Raw genomic sequence first — 13,221 nt, forward strand, 5'->3', positions numbered from 1 at the left:
AAAAGGATATTATATAGTAGCTTATGTGCATGAAATATTGATCAGGAGCTGAGAAACAATTAGACTGAACATGCAAAGATAAGTCCCATGTTTTTACTTACCTGCCATTTGGCCTCGCCAAAAAGGGGCGAATCCATATTGAATATACAATCAAGTTCACGAAAATCATTTTTAGTGGCTTGAGCCAAGTTTGTGCCATGTTTAATTGAGCTGTTGTTACTGGATTCAGATTTAGCCAAGTTTGAGCCTTGTTTGAGTGTCCTATCATCTTTGACAAACCGAGCCGATATTTTGTCTTCAGTCGCATCGTAGAAACAGCCACGATTCTTGGCATCCATAACTAAGTGCTTCCAGATAGAGCCACTATTCATTAAAGTCGATTCATTCCCCAAAATCCAAAGACAGTATCTGTAGATGAGAGAATAAATGATTAGCTAATATGCTTGTTACCTGGAACAAAATACAATGGAACAAGAAAGTTGAGAATGATTAGCTAATATGCTTGTTACCTGGCTCGGGTTAGTGCCACATTCGTTCTTTGATGATTTGAAAGAAAGCCGATAGACCCTTTACCATTACATCTCACAGTGGATATAATAATTACATCCTCCTCGCTCCCTTGAAAGCCATCAACCGACCGGACATTCACAATAAAGTAGTTTTCATAGCCCAAGTACTTTTTGCCAATTTTTTCCTGTATTGCATTAACCTGAGCTTTATATGGCGATATGCAACCAACACTTACCCTTCGCCTTCTTGCAACAACTTCTATAAAGATAGCATAAGGAGTTCAAAGATTGATTAAGAGAGAGAGAAAAAAAATGAAAGAAAGAGATACAAGTACCTTTAAAGAGGTTTGCAATTATTTCAGCAGCAACAGCCACAGCCACTTCCATGAGATTCTTCGTGCTCTGATTCCTATCAAATTCCTCCTTTGAAGATGTTACATTTATAAATGAATATGAGCCATACATAGATTCTGGAAGAAAACGCTTTCCATAAGTGCTGCTCTTAACATTTGCCCCATCCAAGATCTGATTGTTGTAGAATTCCTTATTTGGGAATCTACTTATTGACGGATGCATCTGATATTGTACATTAAGAAGGTGCTTCTTATGCCCTTGTAACACAAGCCTCTCAAACAAGCTCCTTCCAAATTCAGCCTCCTTACAAATCTACAAAAACACTAAATGTTAATACTACACTCACCCACACGAGACCATTCAAATGTAAAGAAGATCAATACCTTGCTTTGAACCATGGCAGGGAGTTGTCTTTCATCCCCAACTAGGATAGCATGCCGAATAACATTAAGCTGCAAAGGTATAAGAGATTCACATTCCTTTAGCTGAGCAGCTTCATCGATCACAAGAAATTCCAAAGATTTCTCTTTGCTTGTATACAAGTTAATGGAGCTCGATGCAGTGCAAAATATTAATAAAGCATTCGCCATACAAAACCCCTTGATTGCATTATATCCCATGAGTCGTGGAAGGCAAAGTGTGTCTTGAAGGTATTTGAGTATTTTGAGACTCGACATTCTGCAACCATGTAAATCAGTACTTCCTGTTTTCCTAGCATCATTTAATCCTCTTAAAGCTTCTCTTAACCCTGCATTTTTCGCAACTGCTTCGGTGAGAGAATTCTTAACAAGCTTGAGAGAACGGACTAGACAAATCATTTGTTTAGCTGCCTCTACAGAAATAATTGATGTCGGCATATGTGTGTACAAGTTTTCAACACAGGATATAAGGTGATTCCCAAGAGATCTGAATCCATTTGTGACAAATTGCTCAAAAGTCAAAATATCTTCTCGAAAAGTTTTTATGTTTGATTTTCGGTTTAAATGCTTCTCAATTAACAAAAGGGTCTTCCAGTTCTTCTCTATCAGTGCTCTTTTTATACGCAAGTCATTTGACTCTTCATCTGTATGTTTTTCCTCATCATTTCGATCAACCTGTTCAGCTAACAAGTACAATCGGTACTGATCTTCAGGATCCTCAAGGAAACGAATCATCCACTCACTGGTACCTTTCCATCCTGAACATGGGGCTAAACACTCGGAAAGACTCTTGATACGAAAATTTAAGAATATATTTGAAAGATCTTTGTGATCGTTGATCTTCATTCTCTCACCATTCCCAAATAAAAGTATGTCTCCTAAACCATAAGTATCATGTGACAACGAGTCCCTTACTAAGCTCATAAGCCGTTTAGTAACTCCTACGACTGCAATATTCGTAGGTGCACAAGTAAGGGTTCTGCATTTTAATCCCAACAGCATAAACAATAACGAGCCAGTAGTTTTAGTCTTTCCTGTCCCTGGAGGACCCCAAATTAACTTTGTTGTATTTCGGTGTCGACAGCCACTTTCAGCAATGCAGATTAAAACAGCAGATTCTTGTGAACTATCAAGCTGGAAAGTTTTAACGGCTACTTTCATTTTCTGAAAAGTAACGTCTCTGGTTTTATCAATAGAACATGAAGCACAAGGTTCTTCAACCTGTTATAAGTAGTAGCAAGTGACTTAAATAAATTTGCAAAAAAATTAAGAATGTTAAAGATATAAAGAAAATATCATCTCATGCTTACGTTAGAATTAACCCGCAGTAATGTTTCGATCAACTTCTTCTTGTCTCCCTCTAGCTCTGAGTTAAGCGCTTTAGAGATACGAATATTTGTTGTTAAGTTGGTAAGAAAAACAACAAAGTGTTTCAAATTATGTCCTTCAACTTCTTGAAAATTGATTGGTCTCGATGATAAGACAAACGTCCTATATATTGACTTGTCTATGTACATGCGTTGCACTAAAGCAATGATGTAAGTCTCGTTTGGCCTCTTTAGATCATCAATAGGTTTGGGCCTTACAGTAGTCAAAGCAATGAGATCTCCAGCCTGAGGGTCATAAGATCCTTGATATGGAAGCATGACGGTGTATAACAAGTCTTTAGGAGGCTTAAACCCATTAGAAATGTGCACTTCGACAATCTCTGAAGTAGGACAACGGTTAACGCATTGAATATTAGAGAACAAGTCAGCATGTGTCTCCTCAAAAAGCAGATTAACAAATGACCTTTTATACTCAATTACAGATGAAAATGTCTTCGGAATCTCTGCTACCTGTTGAATTAAGGCATGCTTCAATTATGGCAAGAACCTAATAAACATAAAACAACAATTCGAATAGAAGGAAACAGATTTGCATAGAGTCATCTTCCAGGGTCTGCAAGTGCTTCTATACCATCTACTACCAAATGAAGATTCATGGTAGATAAACATCGTGTTGACCCAAAACTAGAGCCTACAATTGAAAATTCAGCATAGCACCAAATAATCGGGGTAGTAGTAAATTTTAAAGTTACTCCCGTTATAAGGCTATCTCCAATGGGGTGCCTTTGGGTACCTTTAGGTGTCCCTGGATATTTTTTGCTGTTGAAGTTTGTCTAAAACTAAAGATTTTTTGAAGGACGCCCTTACTAAGGGCATGCCCTTACTTGTCCTTACATAATATATTTTTGTTTTTAGTTGGGGTTAAAGGATATGTAAGAGGATGTTTGTATGGTTGAAGATAAAATTATAGAATTTGAAGGATTTATAAGGATTTGTATGGATTTTAAGGATTTGTAAGGATATGATGTGGCAGCTCAAGGTTCGGCTATTAATATAATTTGGCTAATTAATAGACCATGACATCATCAAAGGCTAATTTGAGTGAATAGAGAGCTATGATTGGTTAATAAGCTATTATGTCAGTTGTCTTTTAATATATATAAAGATAAAAGGTCCTATATCTGTCAATTATATATTTTTTATGTGTTAACCCCCTTACCTCTAGAGAGCTAGGTTAAGGGTTCTATCGGGTTAAAAGAGTTCTATGAAGTTAAAGATTCTATCATCATGCCTTGCAAGGATAGAAGTCCTTTTCTATCTTAGATATAACTTAAAAGCACATCCTCTTTACACCGTCGTGGTGGAGGTAAAGTTGTATCGATCTTAACCTTTCTCATATGTCGTCGAGGTATTGGGACCCAAATTATGTGGGAGATGGTTACTATATATTACTATGAATAACGGTACCTGCCAAAATTGGGTATGAGGAGGTAAGATGTAAACATAACAATTTTGACTCCACATAAAGTAAAGAGACTGTTTCTATAAGGATCTCTGAACAGATAGCAGAATATAAGAGGTAAGTAACCATACCTGACAGTTACAAATAGATTAGAGTAGCAAGGGACATGATGAGTAAAATGGTAGTACGCACCTTTTCCTTGTATAGATTTTGATTGAGCACATCACTAAGAGACCAAGAAAACACCACATCAACCAACTCTTGGTGCTTGTTACTAGTAACCTTTGCCATTTGAGATGCAGTTTTTTTTTATATATACTACTTCTTTGAGAGCAATATATTAAAAGTAGACAAACATCAATTATGAAAACAATTACGAGTAGTACTTAGTAGTAAAGAGAGAAGCAGCTAATTTAAGTTAAGAAACTGAAGAGAACCAGAACTTGCATATTGGAAAAATGAAGGTTAGTTTGATGTTTGTATATTAGCACACGTACTTACGTAAAGCCGTAAAGGATAAAAAGGAACCTAAGGTGGACTCGCTACTGTTTCCAGTCTCCAGGAAGCAGCTTTAACTTAAACACTACTTAAAACTTTAAAGGATGTGATTTCACAATATTCTAGTCGCTGCTCAAAAATAAAATATATATATATGCTTCAATTCGTATTTATTCTAGTCGTTTCGTATTGTTTCGTTTAACTTATAAATTACCAATATATAATTGTTATTTTTATAAATCACGAATTCCAAAAGTATTACTCGTAATTTTTATCTTTACTCACATATAATGTGTATAACCGTTAACACAAAATTTTAAGCGAAATTCACCTTTTAAAAAAATATTAAGGGCAAGTTATGGAAATATCTACATTAGCCTAATACATTAATACTTTTGATGTCCTAAAAATTATTATAAATAAAATAATTTATAAAATATATTACTCAACTTTTAAAATAACAATGTACATTAGTATTTTTTACACAAATTATCTTTACATCAACTACCTACACCACTCGTCATCAGCGTCATAGCCAGATGTAGTCGTCGCTGCCACCACATGTCATCGCCATCATTGTCGCCACCAATCACCGCCTCCATTTTGTGCGGGGTATAAGTAATGTCAACATCTAAATGATTATTAATTATTTGTGGGAAAAAAATTATACTTGATTTTTGTAATTAAAAGTATCAAAAACTAGTTTTTAGAATTAATAAAAATCGAAAATCAATTGTTAGAAAGATCTATTTTTCTTTTGTAATATATATGTGCTTTTAAGAATTTTTAAAAATATATTTATACTACTGTATATATATTATAGTGTCATGTTGAAATGTAAAAAAAAATGAGACATACAAATTGATCAAACTAACCGTAGTGAATTAAATCACCAGAACCCTTAACATTAATTACATCATCAATGTCTTATTTATATTAGTATAAAATATCTCAATAATGAATAATCGCTCTAAATCAAAAACTCTTTTACATCAATTATCTACGTTACTTAATTCGCCATTATCATAATACCGTTGTCATCGTCATCGCATTACACATACCGTACTAGTATTAGAAAATAATTATCCTAGAAAGCATGAAGAGCTTAGTTAAGGGCTTTAATTGCCTTTTTTTACGCCGGTCAAATAAACGAAAAAATAAAATTAGGGGCTGTTTGAAGTGATGGGTTGTGACGGGGTGGCTGACGGCCAGTGTTGGGTTCCCAAAGTATAAAAGTATGATTGTACATGAAGAGATTAATTATGAGGGTTAGGGGCAGTTTGAACTTTGAAGTGATAAGTTGTGACAGAAAATGCCTGACTCTGCAAAGTGGTGATATGATTGCACTGTACATGTTCTTTTTTTTTTTTGAACATTCAAGATTTCATTAAAATAAAAAACTAGCGAGGAGCTAGAGATACAAGCTAATATTAAGGCAAAAGTCCTTAATATATTCAGGGAAAAACATGTAGAAATTGACAGGAATTAAATACTAAAAGTAGACCATTGTGGCCAGTCAATCCGGGTCTTGGTGGATCTGTTTGACATCCATAGGTAGCTGATCGACTTCAGCTCTTTGATTGCAAAACGAAGAGATGGAGGCTTACTTGAGAAAGTACAGTCGTTCCTTATTTTCCACATCGTCCAGCAGAAAGCAATAACTATTAGGTTGATGACGGGTCTTTTGCTGGGGTGTATGTGTGGATCGTTATGGAAAGAGAAGAGTTCCCGGATGCTGGAAGGTTTGGCAATAGGGGTGCGACTCCATAACAGTAGATGGGACCATAATGAGCCGGTAAACGAGCAGTGTAAGAAAAGGTGTTCGACTGATTCGTCATGGCTGTTGCAAAGAAGGCAGGTCGTGGTGGCTAAGAAAATTTGTCTGAGAGCCAGCTGGTCTTTGGTTGGGATACGATTGAGTTCTAGGCGCCATCCAAGGACGTTTGCTTTTAGTGGTGCAAGTCTATTCCAGGGGAACGTCCATCTGTTGGGCCCAAAGGTTGCAAGCTGGAGTTTGATTTTCATTGACCTCGTGGTAAAGGAGCCAGAGGGGTCACATTCCCAAATCCATGAATCTGGAGTGTTTAATAGAGAGATGCGCATGACTTGGGCGAGTAGTGACTGGAATTGGTGGAGTTCATTGTGTGAGGATGGTGGAGTGCTCCAACACCATTCCCATTGGGAGAATCTTCCTTCACCAGTGCAACGGTCTTTTATGAAGCAATCCTTGTGTTTTTCGAGTCTAAAGAGATCCGGGTAACTGAGGTACAGTGGCGTTTTGTCGATCCAAGCATCTAGCCAGAATCTAATATTGGCGCCATCACCTACTTTTCCTGTGAACAGACGATCCAAGCAAACATCAAACGGGGTGAGGTGAGAGTTTAGGTTGGCAATTACCTTCCAAACTCTCACCAAATCTGATTTTAGGGGGACCGGAGAACAGTTTCGATTGGATGTGTGGAGGGAGCAAATGACACGAGCCCAAAGTGAACTTGGATCATTATGCCATCGCCACCACCATTTAGAAAGTAAAGACAGATTATTTATTTGAAGACTACCCAACCCGAGCCCACTCGATTCAACAGGGGATATAACAAGATCCCATGAAATCCACGAGATTTTCTTTGCAGATGAAGAACCACCCCAAAAGAAAGATCTTCGTATAGATTCAAGTTTAGATAAAACACTTACCGGGGCCTTATAAAGCGAGAAGAAGTGTGACGGGAGGCTGTCAAGCACGGAGCGGATGAGGGTAATTCGACCTGCAAGAGAAAGGGTTGTTGCTTTCTATTGTGATAGGCGGGATTCAAAAGTTCTGATTACCGGGGCCCAATTCTTAATCAGGTTCATATTGGCACCAACAATAAGACCAAGATATGATAATGGAAATTGCCCATTTTTACAACGGAGAATGTCGGTTGAGATGGCTATGGATTCTGGTGGAAGATTTAGGCCAAAGAAGCACGTTTTTTGGAGGTTCACCTTCAGACCAGAGACGAGATGGAAGCATGTCAAAAGTCGGGATATATTAGCCATGTAGGTCGAGGACCACTGTCCAATGAGTATTGCATCATCTGCATACAATAGATGGGATATGATAGGCCCGTTAAGAGGTAGTCTGATGCCTGAAAAAAGCCCGAGGTTGGACGCTTTCTCGAAGATGTTTGAAAAAATTCCATGGCAATGATGAAAAGAAAAGGCGAGAGTGGATCGCCTTGGGGCATACCTCGTTCACAATTAAATTCTGGGGTAGGACAACCATTTATAAGAACGGAGGATCTGGTGGAGATGAGAATACCTTTAATCCAAAGCAGCCAACGGTCAGGGAACCCCATTTGTTTCATAATGGAAAGGAGGAAGTTCTAGTTCACGGTGTCAAACGCTTTCTCAAAATCAATCTTGAGCAGAAAGCTTCACGTTTGTTTTTTTTCAGCCAAGTGATAACTTCATTCAAAATCAGGGGGCCATCAATGATGTTTCTTCCAGTGAGAAAAGCTGATTGCGAGGGTGAGATCACAGAAGCAATGACAGCCTTGAGTCGGTTAGCTAGGGTTTTGGAAATTTTTTTTTTATGCATCCAATTAGTGTTATGGGGCGAAAATCACTAAGGGACTGCACAGATGGTTTTTTTGGAATTAAGGTGATGTGTGATGAGCTACAGCCATGGCTCAAGGATTCCGAATGGAAGAAATCGAGCATAATATTAAGGAAATCCATCTTCAACTCGTTCCAGTACCTTTTAATGATACCAAAGTTGAACCCATCTGGACCCGGGGCTTTATCACTGCCACAATCCTAAACTGCTTGAGTGATTTCGTTAAGGGTGAAAGGGGATATAAGGAAGTTGGCGTCAGAAGGGGTGAGAATTTTTAGGCCTTGACAAATGATTTGTGGTCTATTGTAGATGGGCTCAAAAAATTTTTCTTTGAAGTGATTGAAGGCTTCTTGGCGGATCGTTAGTGGATCAATATGCTAGTTGTCATGGATCATCAACCCATGAATTCGGTTTTTTGCAATACGATTCTTTATGGATCGGTGAAAGAAGGCTGAGTTTTCATTGCCACACTTAACCCATTTGTTTCTTGACTTTTGGTGAAGATCCAGGGTGTGGGAGTGTTCAAGGGTTTGAAGTTTTTCTTTGGTTTCGGTCCAGAGGGCAAGTTCATCATCGGTATAGTCACGAAGGTCGATAATTGCATCGAGGGAGTCGAGTTGGTTGATGAGGGAATTTTTTTCGGAGTTTTCGGTGGCAGCGTTGTTGCGGTTCCATTCTCTGAGATCAATCTTTAGTTTCTTGAGTTTCGCATTGAGAATTTGGTCAGGGCGTCCATGGTGTTGTTCGGTGTTGAGGCTGTGTGAAACAATATCATCAATTTCGGGTCTTTTAAGCCAAGAGTTTGAAGAATCTGAAAGAGGAAGGACCAAAGTCTAAGTTTGAGGTGTTGAGAATCATGGGGCGGTGGTCTGAAAGTGAACGAGGAAGGGTTGTGAAAGCTGCTCCTGGCCAGGTATCCATGAAATTCGGTGAAACTAAAATTCTGTCTATCCTGCTCTTTTTCTTTCCATCGTCAGAAATATATGTGAACAGATTCCCATGCATCGTATATTCCAAGAGGCCGTTGTTGTGGATAAAGTCATTGAAAGAGTGGGCACACGAATCAACAAAGTTGGAGTTTACTCGTTCACAAGGCTCGCGAACCGAGTACAGTTCTAATCAACTGTACATGTTCTAATCCAAATCCAAATCCAAAGTACAGTTTGAATATATGATTATACGGGTAACATATGAAAACATAAAAAATAATTTTTTTAACCATGAGATGATAACATGTAAAAAAATTAGGGGACAAGATTTGGAAAGAGAATTAGTGGATACCACATGTCACCTTCTTAATGTTTTAGAAAGATTTATCATTTTTCATAAAAAAAATCAATGGTTAAAATTTAGAAAAAAAATTAAATAGAATTCACTTGTCATATTCCTTGTACTCCAAAGTCATTTTATCTCTCTATATATAGGGTAAGGTTCATTTGAGAAATATTTACATATGAACATAGGTAATTATAACTATAACTTGATAGTTCATATGTGAGCGAATATGTTCACATGTACCATTCACATATGAACATCAAGTTATAATATAGAAGTTTTCATGATTCTTCCAATTCAAATGGTCCTCACATGAACCTTTATATATATATACACACATATAGATTTCTCTTATTTTGAAAACTAATTTTTTTGTAAGAACCATGAGAACTCTCAAATTATGTATTGGATCACATGGCTTTTTTTTGGTTATTCACATGTGAAATGATATAAAAAGGTATGTTGTAAAAGAAACTTTTTAAAAAAAACCTTCAAAATAGTCTTTTGTGAACTTGTGAATGAATATGTTCACGTTTTCGTTCACATATTAACAAATAAATACATATAAGGTTTTGAAAAAACATTTTTCTACAACATGTATTTTTATAACGTTTCATAGATGAATAAAAAAAAAACATGTGCTCCAACACATAAGAAATTTTAGCAAATCCAATATGAATATTTATATGTTAACATGAATAGTAAACTTTCTATAAATAGAAACATGTGTTCCAATACATAAGAAACTTTCTATAAATAGAACATGAATAGTAAACTTTTTAAATTTAGCAAATCGAAATTTTGCGGATGTCACAATATTATATATGCTAAATCAGAAAATAAAAGAATAAATTAGATAAAATAGTTCATATGACAAAGTTTAATTATCTTGATGTTGTATATTAATGGTTGTAGTTTTATATAGCTAAAATGCTTATGCTTATAATAAATAAATGATGAGACTTTCATGGTGATAAAATGCTGATAAATAAATTAGATAAAATGCTTAATAAATAAATGATCATTGTGATAAGAATTAAAAAAATAAAAAAATGCAGGTAACTAAAATTTTCATATATCTGATCCTTTTTTTGTGTAATCATGTGAGACTTTCAAGGCTTATTTAGTTTCACATATTTATTAATTAAATGATAATTTATTAAAATACAAATATACCCTTTTATATAAAAGTTCTCATAGTTCTTGACATTTTTTTAATTTTCATTTTATCTTTTTACTATATATATATATTATATATATCTTAGATGTAACATCCCAAACTTTCCGTGTTTGACTATTTAACTTTTCCGTTAGTTAACGTTAGGATCGTTAAGTCTATGTGTCCATATGTGATTAAATGCTTATATGTTTAGTGTGAAATGACTAATATGATGTTAATGAAAGTAATTAAAGTACCGTGATGTAATTAAATGCTTGCTACTGTGTTAAGTCTCCCGCTAGTGAATTATGCTAAGAAAGTTAAGTTTAGAAGTTGAGGGGCCCTAAGTATAAGATTAGGAGTTGATGGCCAGGGGTTAAGTGGCAATTAGGCATCCCTGATTGTCACAAATCAGTTCCATGTTTGAGATAAACCCTAGAGTCGATCCTCTCTCCCTTCCAAAAGCAATTATTCATCAAATCCCTTCGTTTATTGGTGTTTCGAGCAAGTTTTGTTAGGAATTCTCATCCTCTTGATCATCTACAGGTAGAAAAGATGATTTTCACTTTGATTTGTGATCCTATGGGTCGATCATATGAGTCTTGTTTCTAGTCTTAGGGTTTGGGATGGGATAATTGCAATTCGTTATCGATTCCGGGTCATTCGGGTGATCAAATTGAGTGGGTAATGTTTATGTTTGATTAAGGGATCAATTGATGGATTAAAGTCATCAATCATACCATAAAAGATGTTAATTTTAAGTCTCCAGATCGTTATTGGGTGTTAAGGTCGTTTAAGGATCGAATTGATGTTTGTAACAAAAGTCATATGCAGGTCGGGTAAACGTTGCGGTGCAACTTTAAAAGCTGCGACACACCTTAGGTCTGGGCAAATTTTCTGACTTCAATGTTGCGGCGCAACTTTCACTAGTTGCGGCACAACTTTGTCCAAGAGTCTTGTACACCTAGTTTAAGCTTATATGTTGGTTATATACTTGTTCTAGGTTGTCGGGAGTACTTAGCAAGCACTATAAGATACTCTTAACTTGTTGGTAAGCTATACCAAGGTAATATACACTACTTTGACACGCTGAGGGTTCAACAAAAGCATGGTTTTCGTATTTTAACTTCCCTAATGATATCTTGTTTGCTTATGGGTATTCAGGGTTACACGGGAGGTGATATGGGCTATGTAATTGACCATTGAGACCTGAAATGCAGTCCCAATGATATGTGTTGTGATGTAATGAAATGTGACACATGTTGACGACTATTGAAATGTGCATGATTGTATGGCTTGTTCATATAGTTCACTAGACTCTTTAAGTTGCCATGTCACGTGCATGTTTAAGGGCCTAAACGTAAAAGATGTATATTTGTTATGTTTAGGTAATGTGGACACCTAAACTATATGTAATATAAATTGAGCTCGTAAATGATGTGAAAGTGTTAAACTTAACCTGTACTTGCCCTTGCCCTGTGGGTGCGTATATGTAGTTGTTTGGGTGGCTTCTTGCAACATAATTAAGTGGTCGAGTATCTCCGGGTAGCGTGATTACCCACCAATGTCTTGAACATACGGACTACTCCTGGATTGGTTTGCCATTCCTTAACGACACTGATGGACCGCTGAAAGGCTTATCCATCCAGTCGGGTGTGAGGTTCCTGTTAGGTCTTATGACCGCCTATACACAAACTTACACCTTATATGATATGCGTGACTTATGTCACATCTGAAATGATGATATTTGTGATGATGAAAAGATGATTAGGCACAACTAGGATGAACGCTCCTACATGAATGATGTTTATGGCTATATGAGATGTTTGGTAATGATATGTGCTTTAATGATGAAATACAACTTTTATTAAGTTGTAATTGGACAAATGTTTTTATAGTCATGTGTTATCTTACTTAGCTAATTCGTTAGCTAACACTTGTTTCCTGAAATGTGTTGTTCCCTCAAGTTTAGCAAGCTTTGAGTGTTGATGAATAAAGAGCGAGGCATGGGTAGATTGCTTGAGGATGATCATAGTTTACCCATAGTGGCTGTTCCTTTAGACCTTTGAATTTATGCTAAGATGTTTATGAATTGTATTGACTTGCGATCGGTTGTTTTATGTTGGACAACCGATGAATTTCCATTTAGACTTGTTTCGATGATGGCTAGTAACACCATTTGATGAATAAACCATCCAAACTTTATTGGTTTGGACTTTTAAACGTTTATTCCGCTTCCTTTGACGCTGTTAGGCGAAATTTTTTGAAAATCCTTTTTTAAATGATGGGTGGTACACTAGAGAACCCTTATTTTGAGAACCCATTTTTTGTAAGAACCTTAAAAACTCTTAAACTATGTATTGGATCACATGATTTTTTTTGTTCATTCATATATGAAACGTTATAAAAATATATGTTGCAAAAGAAAAAAAATTTCAAAACTTTATATATATATTTGTTTGTTTAATACATGTAAACAAAAACGTGAACATATTCATTCACAAGTTCACAAAAGGCTATTTTGAATGATGTAGCAATGGTGATGTGACATTTAACGGGGAATTGACGTTAAAAACTAACAACGTTCCCTTTATTGCGAAAATTTTATAAATGGAATCCTCT

The 13,221-nt window shown here is 36.1% G+C and overlaps 1 protein-coding gene across 1 annotated transcript; it reads right to left on the reverse strand.

The window, feature by feature from the left end:
* Nucleotides 1-59: 59 nt before the first annotated feature.
* Nucleotides 60-4,456, reverse strand: LOC122604613. The gene is made up of 6 exons (XM_043777490.1): nt 4,265-4,456; nt 2,593-3,120; nt 1,247-2,503; nt 845-1,175; nt 510-765; nt 60-408 (listed from the first exon to the last, which is right to left on the reverse strand). Exons 1-6 carry the CDS (start codon nt 4,361-4,363, stop codon nt 60-62), a joined length of 2,820 nt encoding a protein of 939 aa, XP_043633425.1. The 5' UTR covers nt 4,364-4,456.
* Between the last annotated feature and the right edge of the window lie 8,765 nt (nt 4,457-13,221).

The sequence above is a fragment of the Erigeron canadensis genome, chromosome 6 (assembly GCF_010389155.1).
Source record: "Erigeron canadensis isolate Cc75 chromosome 6, C_canadensis_v1, whole genome shotgun sequence".
Classification (NCBI taxonomy): Eukaryota; Viridiplantae; Streptophyta; class Magnoliopsida; order Asterales; family Asteraceae; genus Erigeron; species Erigeron canadensis.